This window comes from Thrips palmi, unplaced genomic scaffold, assembly GCF_012932325.1.
Source record: "Thrips palmi isolate BJ-2018 unplaced genomic scaffold, TpBJ-2018v1 HiC_scaffold_3, whole genome shotgun sequence".
Classification (NCBI taxonomy): Eukaryota; Metazoa; Arthropoda; class Insecta; order Thysanoptera; family Thripidae; genus Thrips; species Thrips palmi.
The window spans coordinates 11,561,673-11,582,701 of NW_023144630.1; the positions used below are offsets into that span (position 1 = coordinate 11,561,673).

At 40.9% G+C, this 21,029-nt stretch overlaps 1 protein-coding gene and 1 long non-coding RNA gene across 2 annotated transcripts; one reads left to right on the forward strand and one right to left on the reverse strand.

Annotated features, from left to right (window-relative positions):
- Positions 1 to 2,285: 2,285 nt before the first annotated feature.
- LOC117648231 lies at positions 2,286 to 2,998 on the forward strand. The gene is made up of 3 exons (XR_004587880.1): positions 2,286 to 2,404; positions 2,491 to 2,585; positions 2,664 to 2,998. It is a non-coding gene; the product is annotated as an uncharacterized LOC117648231 (long non-coding RNA).
- A 14,004-nt stretch (positions 2,999 to 17,002) lies between these two features.
- Positions 17,003 to 21,006, reverse strand: LOC117648063 (serine-rich adhesin for platelets-like). Its single transcript, XM_034390229.1, has 14 exons — positions 20,605 to 21,006; positions 20,010 to 20,116; positions 19,739 to 19,927; positions 19,554 to 19,667; positions 19,351 to 19,476; positions 19,150 to 19,221; positions 18,741 to 19,080; positions 18,425 to 18,652; positions 18,263 to 18,349; positions 18,059 to 18,181; positions 17,873 to 17,973; positions 17,539 to 17,758; positions 17,333 to 17,454; positions 17,003 to 17,253 (listed from the first exon to the last, which is right to left on the reverse strand). Exons 1-14 carry the CDS (start codon positions 20,816 to 20,818, stop codon positions 17,239 to 17,241), a joined length of 2,058 nt encoding a protein of 685 aa, XP_034246120.1. The 5' UTR covers positions 20,819 to 21,006; the 3' UTR covers positions 17,003 to 17,238.
- Positions 21,007 to 21,029: the final 23 nt, after the last annotated feature.

Consider the following 21,029-nt stretch of genomic DNA (forward strand, 5'->3'; position numbering starts at 1 on the left):
GATGCATACTTGCAAGTACACACCTACAGGTGCATACTTAGCTGAGTACACATCTACAGATGCATACTTGGCCGTGCACACATCTGCAGATGCATACTTGGAGAGGTTAGGTATGCATCTGTTGGTGTGTACTCGCGACGCTCGCTGGGGCTCCGCCCCCCAGACCCCCGCATGTGTGGGGCGCATACCGAAGTATTTTAAGTAGGTCCGTGGTGACCAGAGACAAATTTTCTAAGGAAGTAAATGTACTGCGTTTTTGGGGGGCCGTTTTAACTGCTTTTGATCATATATTTAAGCTACTATTACTGCCCAAAAAGATAGCTTGAATTGCATTCGCTACTGTGGCAGTCAATAGGTGCATGGTCCGGAAAATATTGAAGACTGCTTTGACCAGGATAAGATGTGTGTTCATTTCTATGAGTGAGTGAGTCAGTCAGTCGGATTGGGGCTATAAAGGTTCTTGATTGATGATTTTGAGGATGTTGCCGGCGACGGGGACCCAATTGCGGCACAGTTTCGGAAATGTCTCGACCAGACCTACCTATAGGGGGAATAAAAATTTTCAGTCGGTCGGTCTTTTTTTTGGCCCGTCCCGTTTATTTTTTGTAAAAAAATGACGGAGGGACGGGCATATAGTATGATGCATGCTGTGCGTCCGTTCGTTCGTTCGTCCGTTCGTTCGTTCGTCCGAGGACTTCCCGTGGTCCGATCTTGACCAAATTTGGTATGCAGCCTCCTTGGGTGACCCTAAGAACCGCCCGGTGGCAGCAAATCCGATCCGAGCCCCGGAGCGCTGCTGCAGGTGCATCATGGTCTACATGGGGTCGAGGAGGATCTCGGCAACGGATGCAGCTAGCAGGGCATGTAGGGGTATTTTTGGAATCGGTGCGACGAGAAAAAACCAATGGTGCCACCTTCGAACGAATCGGAGAAGTTCGGACTCGGGTTCAAATCCCAGTGGGGTATTTTCGGAACATTCTTTTTATTCGAGTTTTTGCATTGTTTCTGATGTTTTTGAGGGTGCTGATGACGAAAACGACATTTATTTTGACCCTAGACCCTGGTTTAAATTCGTCAGGGTTAAACAAAGGCGAAATTCACACATTTGTTAATGTACGGGACGGGCCAAAGTTGCCGATGTATATCGCTACTTTTCCTGTTATTTGAAGATTGAGTAGGTTTGCTCGGAAACGGTGAGGAATTTTCAACTTTTCGGATTATTTCCCATCTTCTCATAAAATTTGGAATCGAATGGAAAAAACCGCAAGTCTCTACGACCACACCTGGACCCCAAACATTTCTATGAGTGAGTGAGTCAGTGAGTCAGTCAGTCGGATTGGGGCTACACAGGTTCTTGACTCTGATACGTACACGCTAAGAATTTCTTCGACACTACGACGGGAGCGCGTCGAAGATTCGACGGGAGCAATCGGGACATTTTTCGTCGTGCTTCGACGAGCGCGCATCGAACACCGGGCTCGTTCGAACGATTCCTGTCGAGCGTGCTGGCTTCCCGTCGTAGTTCAACGAGCGCGCGTCGAGCGCGCGTCGAGCCCGGAACGCCCGGAACGGAAACACGACACACAGTGACATCTGGTGGCCTTTCTGACAACTACGGACAAACTGTGAATAATTTCAGGCATACGAATGGCAACATTGTGGTAGTGTTCTGCTGTTTAAACTACCAAAGAAATGAACGATTTGAGATCTCTGACTTTCGCTCAAATATTTGAATATTTTATTGTGGCCGATCACTTGAGTATGGGATTGTTCGACTTACAGTGGCTCCTCATTTACCAAGTGTTGTTTACGTTGCCACGAGCATCGTTAGCGTAAGTTGTCATTGATTTCCTTGGCTTTTGCGCTGCTTTGCTCTCCCACTATTTTTATTTGTACTGAGCATTTAAGATGAATTTTACCCTGCTTTCACCGGGGTATTCACCCAAAGTGCGATCCCATAACCTATAAAACGTATGTGTGTTTGTGTGTACGTAACCTGCGAAAGGATTTGTTTACGTTTTGCCAACAAGTACAAGCGTATTTGTATGCTCGCTGTTTTGAAATTTGGCCTGCACTTTCCATGAAAAATATTCCTAGAAATGGAGCAGCGTGGCCTAAATTTAAAACAACGTCCAGCCCAATGTGCTGATTCACAGGCATAATAAACAAATTTTGGATGAATGGACAACTTTCCCCCCCTTGCTGTGCTGTGTTCAACGCCTTTTTATTCAGTGCATTTTGTTTCTTCACTTAAAATTTTCAACTTATGTTGCAGGTGGTGCTGTTTTGGGATGAAACTTATTCTCTGCCACTCCAACATCAAGTGAAAGCTACGTGGATCTCAGCAAGTATTTGTGTTTAGACCCAGAGACATTTGGCCTTCTGTTCCTATCAAAATTAAAAGGTAAAATTCATTTGCTTGTGACTGCCTGACCTCTTTCTCACTTCTTTGGCTTTTCCTTAGTTAACCATAGCATTATGTTGTTGTAGGAATTTATATACTGGCAGGGATGGCAGCATACTCCAGAGATATTTGTGTGCGAGCATCCAGTGTGTGATACACTGGTTATTCTTCATAATTTTGAGTAAGTTTTAAGACTTTGGATATAATTTTGTGTTGGCTATTTGCGTATGAATTTACAACAATGGTTCCTCATTTGCAGAGTAATGAAGATAAATCAACACATCAGTCCAGGTTTACTAATAAATACTATTCGGGTGTGCGCTTTCATAGCAATGATACGAGGTGCATCCTTTGATTTGGAGAAGCTGACAGTAGCAAACACTTTATTATTGGAGTGATATGTATCTTAAATCTAAATTAGAGACCAGTGCTAAAGCAGTTGTGTTTCTCACTGTTGCATCAATCATGAAATGTTACGAGTATTTGCACCCCCAAATATACTCCTTGAATTAAACGGGTTTGATTCAGCTCCCATTTTTGTTTGTAAGTTAACCGAAGTGAACCACCCGAAAGTATTGTCATCAGTTCATAGAACATTCAGAGGCTGACTTTACTTCAATCTTTGTAAATTGTATTGAATAAACTCAATTCATTTTAAACTGTGTGTGTTTGTGAGCCATGTGTACTCTTGGGATGAATCCCTGTTAATAAACTAGACTGTTAAATTGTTTTGTTGAGTTCCATTCATCCCTGCTCCAAACAAGATCATAGCAATCAGTGGAGATGGATTCCTCCACGTAAATTACTCGCATAGGCTACAAATTGTTTCCCAGTGATCTGCCAATCGGGAAAAATTTGTGAAAGTTAGAGTTCAGTCTCAATTGAAGAATGGCTAAGTGTACATGTGAGGAAGTATGACGATGCTGAAGTACTTGATCAGGTGAATAAAATCAAGACATAGTTTCATTTGTAACTAAAACCAAGTTTACTCAATCAATAAAAGTTCACAAGCATTCATAGGAACCACAGCGAGTAAAATTCAAATTCAAAAGAGACACAGATATTAATGAAAACGGATTAGAGTCTCATTAAAAGAACTTTGATCAATAAGTCATACAGTTGGAACTGTTACGGGTAAAACCAAGTTTACTCGAGCCATAAATGATCAGAAGCAATCACAAAAGAATCACAGAAAGTAGAATAAATATGGATTTGTACTTTTTGAATCACTAGAAGGGAGTTAATGGATCACAAAGCAGGGCACTAATTATTTATAACTACTACCTAGGCGCATTCTTGAATGAGAAATGTTAAGTGTCTAGTTAAGTTAACACATAAAATATAACAGTAAACAATCAAACAAAACATACAAGCAAACAACTAAAACCTTCATTTGACTATGAAAAAACAGGGAAATGTTTAGAGTCTTGATACAAGAACCAAGTTCAGGAAGTTTGCATAAGTAAATATATATAATATATACATCAGTCGAAGGAAAAACAGATCACAGAGCAAGGCACTAATCATTTATAACTACTACCTAGGCACATTCTTGAATGGGAAATGTTTAGAGTCTTGTGAAGTTAACAGATAAAATATAACAGTAAAAAATCAAACAAAACATACAAGCAAACAACTAAAACCTTCATTTGACTATGAAGGAAAAACGGATTAGAGTCTCATTAAAAGAACTTAGATCAGTAAGTCATAGTCAGAACTGTTACAGGTAAAACCAAGTTTACTCGAGCAATAAATGATCAGAAGCAAAAGAATCGTAGAAAGTAAAATTTAAGAGAATATTATACAAATATGAGGAAGTAAAATTTAAGAGAATATTATACAAATATGAGGAATAATTATAGATTTGTTCTTTTTGAATCAGTAGAAGGGAATAAATGGGTCACAGAGCAAGAACCTGATAATTCATAACTACTACCTAGGCACATTCTTGAATAGAAAACAGGGAAATATTAAGAGTCTTGTTAGGTTCAAAAATAAAATCTAACAGTAAAAAATCAAACATACACTGAACTATGACAGACTCTGAAGTGTAGAAAGGAAATTATTGGTTTGAGCAGAAAGTTTTGTTTTCATACCCACTAAAAACTCAAAAAAATCATAGAAATGAAGCAAGTCAATATCATACTCAAGGTCAAATACTGTATGGTATTTAAATAAAACTGACACAGCTCGAAGCGCAGATGGGCCCACATGGAAAGTTTGGTAGTTGGCCTTCATATAGAATTCTCCTTGTTCATTGTCATCACTTGAGAAGACAAGATAAGGCTGCACAATTTTTGTGCCATCTGGTTTAGTCCTGAAGAACTTTGATTGATGAGTGGATACATCTTCATTACTCTAGAAAAAAAAATGATGATAGAGAGTAGATATTTGTAAAGCATTGCAATTAAACAAAAGCACAAGAACTCACAGGTATGACTTGAAGAAGTGCAGGGTGAGGCACATTATTTCTCGCAGTGACTTTCACATTTGGAGGTAATACTTCTTTGCCGCCACGCTTTCCATTTGTTGCTGTTTTTTTCCCCTGAAATACACAGACACAGCACTTCAAAATGGAAACATAACAAGATAATTCAATGATATAACTGAAAGGCTGAACCTTAACTTTACCTCTTTTGGGAAAGAGTAGCTTTGACAGGGATACTTAGGGAGAATTGCAACCAAAGCAAGAAGTGACTTCAGCTCATCTGCAATAAAAAGTCGGAAATAAAGAGGTGCTAGAGAGGGAAGTATTGGGCAAATGTACACAAAACAAACGACACTAGTTCTATTTTTACACCTAATCAAACAATGACACAAAAGATATGTAAAGGTGCTACCACAATGGATTCATTGGACAAACAATATTCCTGTTAAATTGATTGAGATGGTTAATTTGTGTGATAGCATTACTGAGGGAAAATAAAAAATACTAAATGAGTCTGTGAGTAGGGATTTGCATGTTATGTACTTTACATTAAGCATTATGAAGGAATTATGAGAGATTTCTTAACGCTGTTAAGTATATGGAGCAGATCAAGAGCTAGAGAAGCAAAAAATCAAAGGTGAACGTGTTAAGGTTTGATAGTGTGAAGTATAATTGCCACGGCAGTAACTAGCAATTTGGCTTTCCCACGGTGGCAATTTTATTTCACACTGTTGAACCTAAACACTTTCACCTTTGATTCTTTGCTTCTCTAGGTCTTGATCTGTTCCTTATATTTAACGGGGTTAAAAAATCTCTCATGATTCTTTCATAACGCACAATTCAAAGTATATACAGTACGTGCAAATTCCTACTCGTAGACTCATTTGGCATTCTATATTTTCCCTCCATCAATGCCATTACACAAATCAACCTTCTCATTGCAGTAACACTGTAATTGTACTAGCACTGAGAATGAAAGTGTCAAAAGCAGGACTAAATTTTAGGGTGAGGAAGTCTTCATAGCCCAAATTTGGGAGAGAATCATCTAATCATCCAAAATTAGGTAATAATAACTGCCTATGTAGGTAGCAGATACATCTTATTTCATCACCCAAATTGGGATGATTAAGTTTTCCTCGCCCAAAATTGGGTATTGACCAAGACTCGTTCAATCTCAGGGAGTTGCTCTTACCATCTTCATATGAGGAAAGGGCTTCAGACACTTTAGGAGCAAACTTTGTCACATACCGCAGAATGGCATTTTGATAAACAACTTTGAAGGTACCCAAAATATTATTATTCATGTTTTCCTTGAGTATATCAAAGTCTAAATCAATCTGGAATTTGAGGAGATGGAATGAAATGAGTTATTTAATGTCACAAACTCAAAGTGAAAATATTGTTAGTATCTCACCAGCGCTCCTTCGTAGCTCATCATTCTTGGGAATGTTTTAAGTATGTCCTCTGGAGTTTTTCCATGGGCAAGCATATTCTGACGTACATGGTGTAGAGCTTCCATTTCCTCAAAAATGACACCTCTATTTTCTTTTGTGTCAGGGATTAAAGATAGATTAACAATCTGTAGAAAAAGGAAAAAAAGACTTAACACAAAAAAAGAATAATGTGGAACCACAGTAGGCTCATTTAGACCAATGATATTTTTCTAAACTGATTGAAATGGTTCATTTGTGTAATGGCATAAAGTGAGAAAAAATGAAGTTTAAGAGTAAAAATTTGCACCCAATGTACTTCAGATTGAGCGCAACCAAGGAATGGAAATAGCTCGTTGAAATCTATTATTACATATAGAGAGCAGTGCAAGACTGCTCCTCATATATAGCAGATTTATAAAAGCTCTTTTTATTCCTTAATGAGGCTCAATCTTAAGTGCATCAGGAGCAAATTATTACTTGTAGACTTATTTACAATTCTATCTATATACTCACTTAATGGCATTACACAAATTAACCAGCTTAAAAGCTGTGACAGCACCTATAAAATTGAAATTAATTTTTGAAACAGAAGAGAAACACTCACCTTTATTTCAATTTCTCGAGACAGCTGAGGCGTTTGAAGTTGTGGTGGCTCCTCTGTATTCGCAGAACTACTTGACTGGCTTGAAGAAGAAGTAGATGCCTTGGTACCAGTTACTTTACTCGACTCGCTTGAAGATGAAGTCGATGCCTTGTTATCAGTTAATTTATCTGGCATTTCTGTATCTTGGCTGGTTGTTGTCTTCTTGGATGAGGATGTTTGCCGCTTTCTCACATTCATTGCTGTTCGCTTAGAATTCAAAGCCTGTTGAATGTGTCCACCCGATCGATCAAAGAAAGCACCCTGTAAGAGAAATAAAAAAAAGAAATTGAATAACACTACAGACCATTTCAGAACCAATAAGATGAAGCATTATCATCAACTTTACCCAAGCATCTCCAGCCACAGCCTTTAATTTGGGAAATGTTTCTATAATGTCTTTTGCGAGCTGCAATTTGGCCTCTTTGTGAGGATACCTGAGGAGCCAGAAAGAAAGTATCAGTAAACATTATTTGGTTGGTTTCAATGCATAAAATGAAAAAAAAAATTACCAAGTCTGAATGTGTTTATACATAGCAGTCAGTAGCAAGTCTACAGCTTCCCTTCGCTGCTTGGCTAGTAGCACCCCAGAGGACATGGCCATGATGAGGTCAGGTCTACTTGAGAGGGATTTGCGTATTGGAATCTAGGGAAGAATGGCACATTAAATGGGGGAACTTCTTCATAAAAAATATATATTAAAACCTAGCAGACAACTTACTCTGACATAAGCATTGTCTCCAACGCGAGGAAATTTGTTTGAAAAAGTGCACTTGTTCTCAAATTTTCCTTTCTTAGAAACACTTGAATCAGGAGAATTTTGTTCAAGGACTTCAAACGGCAATCTTTTCAGGCCATGAGAAGCGCTTCTTATGGGTGTTGCATTTGTACTTTCCCTGTTTTCTTTCCTTTGTGCCAATCTAGGTGATTTCCTGCATGGGTTGATGTCTGGTAGAGGTAATGGAATCTGGAAGACAAAAAACATGTGCATAAACGTCACACGAACACTTCCTTTATCAAATAAAAAATAACTGCCAGAGAATACTTACAGTTGTGTCCTTGTACATGGTGATAACCCGCCACAAGAGCATGGAGTGCGCCACTGGCAATTTGAAATCATCCAACTCCTTTTTGCTCATTGAAAAGAAGGAGTCACCATTGAAACACCCATCTAGAAAACAAAAAATGTTGGTGAAGATGACAATTAGGAACAAAAAGTCAGATTCCGTACATTGTGACTGAAAAACAGTTTTCAATGCAGAAAATACAGAAATATAAACATGCACTCATAAGCAGTCTTTTTGAATTCAAGATGGAACACAGAATGATTGAAAGGTCAAAACATGGTTTGATTCAATAAAAATCAGAAAAGAACAAGAAGTAACTAAAAAAAATTACCAGATAAAATTAAAAAATTACGTGCTTTGGGCACAAAAAAGAAAAATTGGACCCAAATGGCCTCCAAATGCTCAAGGGCTCATGATATGTCAGGGTATCCAGACGAATGAGTGCCCTTTCATTGTCAACATCTTCGATATGGAAAGCATTGAGGTCAGTATTATAATTGAGAGTTTGCCAAGCACATGCCACTGCATAAGGGACATTCCTGTGCACGAAGACTGCATGAATCCGGGAAAATGATGGGTGTTCCATATCCTCACCAAACTCATTAACAAGAAACATAGGAGATCTATATTCAGTGCCATAGACACACAAACTCTTCACAGTGACAATGTCATCCAAATCTGCTACACCAATGGCTTGCAAAAGGGGAAAGTATTCTAAAGTGTGGGCCGGTACAATTCGTCTCCTTATAAGCTTGGTGATCATTTCCAAGATTTTGGGAAATTCACCGCTCCACTCAGAGCACTGATGGACCTGACAGGTCTTGGAAGTCGTGAAAGCAATGTTCTGAAAATTGCAACAGATTGCAGCTCGTTTCTTGATTTGCTGATGAAATCTTTCAAAGCTCAGACAGCTGAAATCATCAAGCGGGCCACTTTCCAACATACATTCAACACCATGGTTAGAGTGGTGGTCCTTGTTGATAGGGTTCACAGCTGGGAACAACTCAACCCGCTGCCTTTGGTATTCCACCTGCAAGTCATGGAGGTAAGCCAGATGGGTGTGTTTGGACTTTGGAGATAACATAATCTTAGAGATTTGCTGATAAGTGAGATAAATTTCCATGTAGGGGTCACCATCAGGGACCAAATCTTGAACCAAAAATGGGAGGCACCTCAACAAACACCACATTTGCACTGCTTTTTGGCTGAGCGTATGGCCATTTGAGTTAAGCATGTCTTCTGAAAAATTAGCAGAGGGCTTGTTTCGCCTTTCAGCATAGCCATAGACAAAGCTGTTGATACGATTATTCAAAGTTTCAATAGTGAAATATTCATTTTGAATAAAATTCTGAAGCACAAGCTTTGTCAAACTGGGAGCAACACCTCGCAATATATCATGCATAGTATCAAAGACATAGCACTCAGTAGTATGAAAATACTGCAATTCATTGAAAATGGAATCTTCTCTCAAGCCATATAGAGTTGTAGCCCTAGCATTTCTCGCTATGTGAGCAAGCTGCTCAGCGTGGTTTTCTCTAGTTCTTCTTTCTCCCACAAACACAGTTCCATTGTGCAGCTCAGCCCTGGTAATGAGGCAAAGCCTACAAAAGCAATTGGCACCCGAACCTAAGAGGCCAAAAATTTCATGAACTGCTTCGGAGTCTCCACAAAATGCAATCATAACACCATGCACTCTGACAACATCACCAGCAACAACCAGTTCAACACCTTCCTCACTTTCAAATTCGTGAAGTTCTTCCATGAACGGAGTAAGCACAGCTCTAAATCCATATCTTCTGACATCTTGAGTGCTGGCCAAAGTACTGAGAAAAGTTGATCCAAGCTTTGATCGATACTTTTTTGGAATGTTATCAATCTGTAGATAAAAACCATCCAGGTGATGAATCATTTTGCGGGATCCTAAAGAATTTGCAGTTTCAAGACCATCATAATAAAATTTAAACCGGAACGCCCTGGGGGGCGTTGAAGAAAAGGATGATTGGCTGCCTGATTGCCGTCTTGATAGCAGCTCAGCACTCCATCTTCTCTTCTTACTTCAATCTCCATAAATTGACGGACTTCTTGATGCTGGAGAAGCATTCCAATGATACTTTTAAGAGGGACATAAGCAAAAGTGTCTCGAATAGGACGTTGAATGTAATGATCTCCTTGAAGCCGCTGTTCATATCTGTACCCAGGCAATTGCTTTAAAGTGGGAGGTATGTAATCAAAATATTGTTGAAAAGCTGTTTCCTGGCCCTTTGCACTTTTCATTTTAAAAAAGGGTCTCACTCTATCAAAGCGTGCCAACAAGGCCACAGCATCTGGCTCATGCTGAAGCTGCCTTGCAGTCATGAAGTTTTCAGTCGCCTGCCGAAGATTCTGACACACAGCATCTATAATCTGCTGAACTCTTTCAATAGTTTTTGTGACACTGGCTTCAGTCGTACTTGGTTTAGCACGCAAATCTCTAATCAAAAGTGCAGCCATGTACCTTGGATCAGCTTCATTGGCAGCAGGGTTGGCTCCATAGTGTCCATTCCCAAAGGGTCCCCCTCCCCCTCCCCCTCCCCCTCCCCCACCATCATCATCATCATCATCATCATCATCATCATCGTCGCCACCACCTCCATCACTATCACTATCATCTTCATCACTATCCTCTTCTATCTCATCATCAGTAACAATACAACTTTCACTTTCACCACTGCTTCCACATTCTTGATCACAATTTCCTTCAGCTGAAGAGTTCATGGGTGTTGCCGTCCCACCAGGAACTGAAGACTCGGTCCCACCATGACTGTTCAGGATGTGGGTGCGCAAGTTGCCAAAGAAGGTAAAATTGGAACGGCAACCATCTTGACCACAAACAAATGTGCCTCGTTGGCTCAAAGACACTCCATGCACATGTTTCAGATGATGTCCTAAGCCCTTCAAATCTTGAACAACTGACTCGCATGTACCACAACTGAAACTCATCATGATAATTGAACTAGAACTAGAAATAGTTTACCCTGAAAAAAAAAGGATGATTCAAAGAACGCCTGGGAGACTTTTGACGGGGAAATGAGCTCACAAAATATTTGACTGACACACTCGGCCAAGCAAAAGAAATAGTAACGGATGAGTACACCACAGATGTGTGGAATTAAATAATGATGGCAATCTTAACTTAATGAGGCCCATGAGGTCTGATACACTGAGATTAAATGGAGAAACATGAAATGAAGTATTTACCTCGCACGAATTGAAGGGCAGCCTCAGGTACTTTCCCAGCTAGAAAACCGCATAGATCTGACTCAGAAATTGTGATGACAGGCACCATGGTCTGCTCTGGGGAAGGCATCATTCTGGAAAAAGAAAGATCAAATTGAGAAATAGTTTAAACAAGCTGTCAATTTGCAAGCTACACAGAACTAGTTTGTACACTGTATGTTGTAAATGTTATCATTCGCGACTTTGTGGTGACATTGCCAGATCATGAAGCTAAAAGTCGTTACAAAGGCTCACAAATTTTGCTAGTAAAATACCAAATTGCCAAAAACTAGACTGAAATGGGTCCGAAAAAAAGTCAACCTACAGGTTACATAACCTATACGTGTGTTGACAGACTAACAGAAAACAGAATAACGAACTGAGACCAAATAAGATCATAGGTGAAGGGTTCGCAAATTTCATTAAATCCACTTCTTCACAACAAAGCAGCAGCAAAGAAGCGACGGCATTCAAACGTAGCTCCATTCCATTGATGAGTGCTTCAAAAGTTCCCAAATGAGAGGCGCACTACACAAAGAACACGAGCACAAAGCACTTAACGGCCCAATCGAAACTGGAGAGGATTAAAAAAGAAGTTAAGCAAAGTTTCCGCCGAAAGAAGACCGAGAAACACTAGAATCACTGTTCTTGAGAGGCTCCAAGCACACTTCAAGCGTCGCCTAGGCGCGTCAGACAAACAGCTGATCGCTGGACGAGCGCAACAGGAACCGAGTGGCGACCGCGACAGCGGCGCGGCGGGAGCTCTCGAACTTTCAAACTCATTTTCGTATTAAGCACAACTTCTCTCTAAAACGACCACACGAAAGAAAGTAAAAGAATAGCGATAACTTTCAACGTTCCCTACTCCCGAACTACCGAGCTTCAACACAAAATGGCTCGCATTACCTGCGCTTTTCGCGGCGTCACCCTTGGTCACTCCGATCACTTCACCTCGCAGTCACTTGAATGTGAATGTGAATGTTTCAGTTACTTCGGCCCATCAACTAAAAGTCAAGTATTGGCGCAGAAAAAAAACCCTGGATCGTAAGAAATCAATTAAAACAATGATCAAAATCAACATAATAAATTACTGGAAAAATTGTCATGTGGTATTTACCGTAGTTAAATGTTGTTTACGAAAACTGAGGTGCTTCTTCCAAGAGTGCTTACTACACTAGAGTAGTCTATCCAGAGGGAATGCCATAGTCTCGAGACGTATGTACAGATTTATTTATCAATTTCAACCTTGGCACCACATTTTCTTTTTTAAAAAAGTGCTATTACGGTTATGAAGTTTTGAAGTTTTTCCGTTCCGAAAAGAAAAGGCATTGGACTTAGTTGCGTGCAGTTGCGTGGTGAGACTGATGCCACCAGATTCCGTACAGGACTTTGTCGCACTCTCTCGCACTCATTCAAAATACTAAGATGTGCGAGAGAGAAAGACAACAGCCTGCAGTGCGCATGCGCGCTGCGTACAGCTGCTGCGGCGAGCATCCGGCGACCGTGCCCGCGCTCGTTGAACTACGACGGCGGACGCTTCGACGCGAATCTGTCGTTCTCCCGTTGAAGCTCGACGATTGGGCTCCGCTGGGCACGGGCGTCGAAGCGAAACGATAGTCTGTCGAGCTTCGACGGAAAGTTTGACGGGGCGCGGTCGTCGCTCAACGGCAAGCATAAGTTTCGCGTCGAACAGGCGATCCCCGTCGAAGATACGACGGGAGGTGTCGAAAAAATTCTGAGCGTGTATGGATCTGTAGGTGTGAACTTGCAAGTATGCATCTGCAGATGTGTACTCGGCCAAGTATGCATCTGTAGGTGTGTATCGGCAAGTATGCATCTGTAGATGCATACTGAGTACACACTTCAGTTTGTAGTGTGCAGCGGGTCTTCCGCCCTGACGCCTTGCGCATCAACCCCAGCACGGCATCGGCGTGCTCACGGATGCCTTCGTTTGGGTTGACGGCGCACAGTGGTTTAAAATCCCCTTTTAGGGGGAATAAGTCCTAGCGAGCGTTCCGTGCGACCAAACGCTACCAAAAATTTAACCACATCATCTGTAGGCACTAGAGAAAGGTCTGTCCAAAGGAAAAAGCAATCCGACAAAAATTGGATTTTTGGCACAGAAAAAAAAAAAAAACAAAAAACGACAAAACAAAAAAAATTCAAAACAAACTTTTTTTTTCAAAAAAAAAAAAAATATTTTTTTTTTTTTCGCTGCGTAAGCCTATTTCATCAAAAAACAATTACTTTGAATAAAATATGGGGATGGCTCAACTCTACCATGCACGTGTAGTGTAGGGCACTATAAGTGAGAAGGACGGGTAAAGGACGATAGTGAGTAGAGGTTCACTTGGTTTATTGAGGGGTCCGCACAGCTCGGGACTAGGCCACCGACTGTTGGCCAGCTCTGAGGAGCGGTCCAATTTATAGTTTGGGCAACAGTGACACCTTGCTAGGTGGGTGCTTTCAGAAAGCGAGACAATAGTGGAACCTTGGCCAAGGAAGGGGAGTCCATACCAGAGTCAGGAAGAAGAATAGAAATCAGAACTGACACTTGTTGCTTTTCACTTTGTACTGACTGTAAATCGCTACACCACTCCCCCTTAAAAAGAAATTCAAAATTACTTGTTGCCTCAAACTTTACAATTCGTTTAGCTCAAATCTTCCCACGTTGAACCTGTCAATTACTATCACACCTAGGCCAACTCAGGGCAAGGCTGTCCAGACCTTCCCTGACACGCCGTCAGTGATCAAAATTAATTTAAAATAAAATGTAGCATTGCTGGTCCTCTAGATAGAGTGGCTATGTCAGCGACGCTCATGGCACGTCCAAAGAACTCGTTAAGGACGCCGTCCTGAGGTGCAACTGTCGCACCTGACCAGCAATAAGAAATTGATTAGTCTGCTTCTGCTTCTGAAGGTTTCTGGGTCTTGGATATGGTCGTTCAGTATCACTTGAAGCTCTGGGTCTCGGAGACTGAGGTTATAATTTCTTTGAAGCTCTAGGAGGTGTTGTCGCGGCTGTCGCTGGAAGTTCTGGGATGTGTTGCAGTTCTCGTAGTTTTCTCCTGGAAACACACAAAACACTCTGCACAGTATTTTTGCCACCTATTCCCCCCTAACTAAAAGAGTGGGGTGTTTTGCCTTGGTGTTTCCTAATCCCTGACTAGCTAGCTAAAATCCTATCTAAAAACACCATTGAAATCTAAGAAACCTATGAATTGCACTTCAGCTCGAATACTTAACTTTGAACAAGACAGGGTACGGCTTTCCATGGCACAGCAGATGACTGAAGGCTGCAACTGGTGTGAAGTTCTGGTAGTCATCTTACTGGCCTGAAAGTCTTGTTGCAAAACTCTTGACCTGACAATGTCTTCTGCTTGACAACTTGGATTTTCTCAATGTCTGACTTCTGAACTTGTACTCATTGACTGTACTCACTCCATGAACTGACTGTAGCAAAATGTATCAAATTTTTAAGTGATAAAATTTTCAAGACTGACTTTAAAAACTGGTGGTGAGTACTTCCACTTTTTCATTTAGTTTTGAACTTTTGACTCGAACACTTCAGTGACTAACTTGACTTTTGTTTTCCAGTACACCTTTTGACTCCAGTTGGACTAGTGGAAATAACCTGTCTTTCACATATAAACAGAGAGAACCTAGTGCTCACCCTGCAGCATAAAACGTTTTCATGTCTTGTTAATTTAGTGCCAGTGTTTCCTAGAGTAATTGAGTCGTGAAACACAAAAGCGCGGTAAGGGACTTGACCCACAAACGGGCTTACTTTGTGTTTTGTTTGTGTAGAAAGCACTCAACGCGGCCAAAAGGCGGGTTACGAGTGTTTCTCTAAAATTTGTTTCAAGCATTTGACTTTTGTTGGGAGAGTCCAAAAGGGGTACCAGGAACAAAAGGGTTGTCAACAGTTACTATTTTATATTTCAAAATTTTCAATTAGATGTTTAAAATTCAAAAGCATTAAACCAGTTCAGTTCAATATAGAAGTTACTGCGTTTGGTACAGAATTGGGTTTCAGGCAAACTTTTCAACATGACACAAGGAAAACAAGACATTCATTTACTTTTAAAGGCACACATGACACCTGACTGGACCGGTACATATGAAAAGGTAAGTTTTACAATATTATTCAGCTTTACATTGAGTAAAAAGACCCGTTTTAACTCTATCACTCCTCTGCAGATTTGTAACACTCTGAGGCTGGATCACATCTCTTTCTCTTTGCTTCACTTCAATACTTTTTGGCCATTCCTTGATCGTTTCTGGATGCAGGACTTTCACTCTCTTTGCTTGTCCTCATCCTCCTTCATGGTGACGCTCACAGAAACCTGTCAGACAACTACTACGCAATGAAGTACCAGGATGTGGACAGTATCCGTGGCATTCTTTTTGGTGTATCGTCATCCCAGGCTTCTCATGGCTCATCCATGCGCTGGTTTCCACCAGCTCATCAGCCTTTCACTTTTTGTCGACCAGGTTTGTCAACTTTTCACCATCTTTCACTTTTCATCAACTTTTGGTTCACTTTTCATCATTTCTTTGCACTGCTCTCTGTCAGCAAACCCTCAGTTTCTGACCTCCAATGCAACGGGACTTTTTATTCTGGACCAGGCTTAACACATCTGTCCTTTTACAAACTCTATAAACTTTTTCTTTACCGTCAATTACTCTTCAAATTTTATTCATCGGTCCAGACTGGTTCCTGTGTGTTGTAATAATTCTGTTAGCTTCTTTTGTGTCTAATCATTATGTTGTTTCTCTCTTTTCTTTCCAGACTAATAGTCGTCTTCTCCTTCATACTCATATTCTTCTTCGTCTTCTTCTGCTTCCGCCAGCTTCACCCTTTTGCTGGGGCTTTCTTTTGGAGCCAAGAGCAAGCCCCTGTTGAGGTTCTTCACCGCATCAGCCAGCGTGTTGCAGGAGGCAAAGGCAAGGCATTCTGCTGCATGCCTGTCATGAAGACCTTTCACAAAGGCCGTTACTAGAGCCTCTTGGAGATCTGCCTCAGCGTAAGAAGTCATGTATTCTCTGCCCACTCTCTCCAGTTCACGGGCGAAGTCTTGCGTTGTTTGTTCTGGTTTTTGCACCACACTGGTGTAAATGCCATCAGGATTTCAATCAGAAAAATTCAATCAGAAATTTCCCTGATTGGAATATCCTGATATATTTTCGCGCACCTCTGATTGGATTTTCCTGATTGGTTTTTCCTGATTGATTTTCTGATTGGATTTCCCTGACTGGTTGTTTCCTGATTGGTTTGTCCTGAATGGCTGTTTCCTGATTGGTTAATGCTGACTAGTTGTATTCTGATTGGTTTGTCCTGACTTGTTACCTGAAGTCATTCCCGGAGAGGTGTCTCCAATATGCTGTGTTCCTAATGGGCTTTACCTTTTTTGAGGTTAACCTATGCTAGGCTGCAGATTCAAACTGTACCCAGGGATAAGTGCGCTGGGCCTCGGGCGACGCCGGCCGGTCTGTCCTGCGGGGCGGCATATGCCCATGCCCAGGCTGGCAGCCTGGACCCGGGCGATGAGCGCCTGTGGGTAGGCAACCCCTTGTGTAGGGGAGTCCTTACGGTTGCCTACCGGGCCGGCGGCCGTGGTTGATTCCTCCCCTCTTGCTAGTGTGAACAGAATTTTAAACAAGAGGTGGAAAAGTCCTACAGACTTGTGAAATAAAGACATGAGGCAATAAAAATGTTACAAACTTGAGTTTAATGTTAAAGGTGCCACAACTTAAGTAAATTAGAGCGGTGGAAACATCTTTACAGACTTAAGAAATAAAAAAAATAGAACTAGGCATACAAACTTGAGTTTATGCCAAAAACTTAAGTAATACATAATTGCATACGTAAAGTAATTGCAATTTACTATTAAAAATAATAGAAGTGAAACAAATTGACATTGGTAAACAAAAAGAACACAAAATTGTGATGTCACACATTTAAAAAAAAAAATACAGGATTGGAATTGTCCATAGCACTAGAACATCAATCACTCGTCCCTTCTCTGTAATCAATTTACACAAAGGGCATTAATAAAACTAAAAATAAACTACATACACAACCCAATGGAATTATTTGATTACCTTAGCTTGAGAACCATCCTGGGAAAACTTGTCCCCAATTGCCTTTCTGCAGGCCTTCAGATTGGCGGCCATCCCTGTCCCTTCCCTGTCTCCTTGATTAAGTAAGTGGGCCTTAACAATACCTGAAAAGTGGAAAAAACCTTTACAAGCCCATAGCCTACAGAGATGTTTACACGCACAGACAACTATATATACGATTCACCTACCCAGGCATGTGTTAACTTTACATGGGGTTGCTGCTTTTTTGGCAGGGGCATCTGGAAATCTATTGTTTTTACCACCAGTAAGCGACCGCCTTTGCCTTTGAGGCAAACTCCAAGTCAACGCTGCGAGCTCCTTGGAAAGTTTGGATATATCTCCCTTACTATCTTTCAAAATTCTCTCAAGCGGTTCCTTTTCAATTTTTATGCCTGAGCCGAAATCAACCTAGGAAATAAAAGAAGTACAAAAGTTATTACTAAAACAACCCTCAAATAATGGTGAAAAATAAGGACAAATCAAAGCAAAGCAGTTAGGATGTGACTAAATAGTTACACATACATAGCCTTGACCATCAGCCTGGAGCTCGTGAGTTCCTTTCAGGTGCTTCAGCACCAAGTCACTCACTGCTAGGACGACATCGTTGGTCATATCATCATGGTCTGCAATGTACACAAGAATCATCATATGAAATACAAACAATACATTAAGACAAATGTACTAACAGGCTATTTAAACGATACTTACATTTCTTTTTTTTGGGCTTTTTCTGGCTGCTGGAATCGTTGCAAGAGCTTGAGGCAGGGGATTCCTTGCAAGCGGCATCCAATTGACTGGGTTTCTGTGGGCTAGAATATTCACTTCTAGAACCTAGAAGAAAGAGATGGCTGAATAAAATCAACTCAACTAACACATAAGATGAATAAAAAAGCAGTTATAGTTCTGACAAACTTTTAGTGCTTGAAGCTGGTGATTTTTTTGGTGCAGAGTCATCCGAAAACTTGGGTTCCTTTGGGCTTGAATAATCTCCAACATGCTCTGGTAAACAGATTGCATAATAGAGTCAACTCAACAAACACATCAGGTAGATAAAAAAATGTATTTATGACTTACTTTGAGTGCTTGAGGGAGGTGACTTGAAAGGAGAGTATTTTGGGGTTGCACCATCTTCCCTATCGAAGAAATTAGAACTCATTTCCTTGGTAGGAGTAGAGAAGTGCAAGTGTTTTCTGCCCTTTACCGCTGAATTTTCTTTGGAAGAATGATGAGTTTTGGTCTCAGCCGAGGAGCGTTTTGAACTTCTGACTCTCTCGGACTTGTCACTCCTTCCTTGCCTGAGATCTGGAAAAGACAACAAATCGTATTTAAAAGTGAAAACCAGAAAAAGGAGTAGCTAACAAAAAAGTAGATTCATAACTTTAGAACTTACCAAACTTAGAAGAGAGCAGGTCCTGCAAGTTAAGGTTTTTCTGCTGCAGAGACTCGATTTGCTTCATTTGAGCCTCTAATTTTTCTTCTAGTTCTCCCTGCTTCTTACGATGAGCAACGCGAAGATTGTTGGCAAGTGTCAAGTCTCTTTTAGTTTGAGAAAGGATCTTTTTAGTTTCACTCAATTCCTCCTCCAATTTCTCCTTCTCTGACGACAACCTCGCAACTTCATCCTCACCACTTCCACTATCACTTGCGGAATCTGACTCTTCACTAGATGATGAAGCGGAAGACATATCTTCAATACTTGAATTGAGTTTCACTGTCTGATCCAATTCATCCTGGAAAATAAAATAATAATGAAACCATGCCAAACTTTCCTTGACAGTGTTATGATTTGCCAACTTTACCTCTGAAAGCGGCTCAGCAGCATCCTTCTCTGGTTTGATTTCTTGGCCATCTCCACCACAATCATTCTCAACCTAAGAGCACGAGAGGCAAAGATAAAATATTAAACCAGACCAATGAAAACTTAGGGTATAACATTGAAACAAAGTCAGCACTCCCAATGGCAATAAATTCCAACATTTAAAACTAAAGTTGCTACTTGCCTTGGTGTTCACTTCTACTTCCGTCCCAGGAGGGTTCTCTTGAGGATTTGGAGAGCCTTGAGTTTCGGAAGGAGAATTCACCTCTGAATTCGAAGTGTCTGACTTGTCATCAACTACATCTCCCTTCTGTAAATAATTTTAAAAAAAATTAATGTAAAAGTTACTGAAATATTCTCTCATTACAGTAGTGACTAGCACTTTACCTGAAGCAATGGGTTTGTAGACACTGCCAAGTTGCATTGAGCTGAAGTGCGCTCCAATGCAGTTTGGCTCAATTTCAACCTCTTTTTTTTAATGGAAGCACCACTTTCACTGTCCTAAAATAATAGAATTAAAGCAGCTATGATATAGTACAGAACTGGATTCAATTTTATCAGCTTCAAATTACCTTTGGGCCCGAAGACAGTCTCTTCTTTGGGTTTGATTTCTTATCATTGCCGGTAGACTTTGATCTAGAACTGGACATTGGCTTGGACTTGAAGTCGGGGTATGAGTTTGACGGAGGCCTCTCAGACATCGAAACAGAATTGCTGCTTTCCTCGTTCATAGACTCAGACTTACGGATATCTCTGCGCTTCTGTAAATAAAATAAAAGATATGTTGTTAGGCTATTGGAAAACAATTATATGGATGATAATGTACTCCTCATGGGAACTTACATGGCGAGTAGGTTTGCTATCAGAGGATGAAGAAGGCAAAGAAAGGACACCTGGGTATAGCTTAATCCCCAACTCAGCTGCTTTAGCCTCAGCAGTTTTAACACTTCCTATAAAACAAACGGAACGATACACATGTTTCAAACCCCTTGAAACAGAATGGAGAAAGCCGCAACACCAAGGAGGCATCACATGGAAAGCACCAATAAAACTTTGTCATTGTATCATGTGTCACAGCTTTAATCTGAAAAGTGTTAAAAAAATAACAACGACCGTTTGAGCCGATCGCCATGGCTTGGCCATAGACAGCAGCGCATCTCGTGCTGCCCTAACCTCACTTGCCGCGTCCTCAAAATAACGGTAACGTCAATTTAACGATCATTTACGGGTTAATAACAATCGAAGTTAACTCTGAACGTGTCTTTGACTATAAGCGAGATAACTTGCTTGCAAGCGGATACGCAGGCCATGGCTATAGGCTCTAACGGTCGTTTCTTTACAAACGTCTTTAACGGACAAGCCAAGGTAAAGGTGTAGCACATGATACAGAGACAAAGTTTTCTACGTGCCGTTCAAAAGCCACTCAAGACAAACCTACCCGCAAGAGCCAGGAGCTCGGCTTCGAAATATCCATCAGAGAAGCTTCCTGAACCAAAGCTCTTCTGCCACTTGACTTTAACATCGCCCTCAGGCAAATCCTTCGATGACTTGGGTAGATATCTCTGGTTGGTCTCAGGCAGCTTCACGGAATCCGTACTAGTAATTCTTCCATTGGTCTCGTCTTTAAATTTAATTACAGAGAAAGAAGTCATCTTGAACACAGAACGCAACGACTTCTCAGATCGCTTCACTCCACTCCGCACCGCTCTGGCGCGACGCGATGAGAGGTCGCTGCAACGGTGCGACGGTGGTGTGAGTGGAGTGAGTTAGTTAGTGCCAACTGGCAATGCATAAATGTTCAATGTAGAATCTGGGGTTCAATGTTTTTGACAAACAAATGCAATATATTTTAATTAATTATTA

Excerpts from the sequence above, each read along its gene's own strand:
- LOC117648063 (XM_034390229.1), bottom strand. The coding sequence starts at position 20,818 with ATGACTTCTTTCTCTGTAATTAAATTTAAAGACGAGACCAATGGAAGA. Across the intron at positions 19,668-19,738 it reads GACTGTCTTCGGGCCCAAAG|GACAGTGAAAGTGGTGCTTC; the intron begins GTAATTTGAAGC and ends CTATTATTTTAG. Across the intron at positions 18,350-18,424 it reads ACCTCCCTCAAGCACTCAAA|AGCATGTTGGAGATTATTCA; the intron begins GTAAGTCATAAA and ends TCTGTTTACCAG.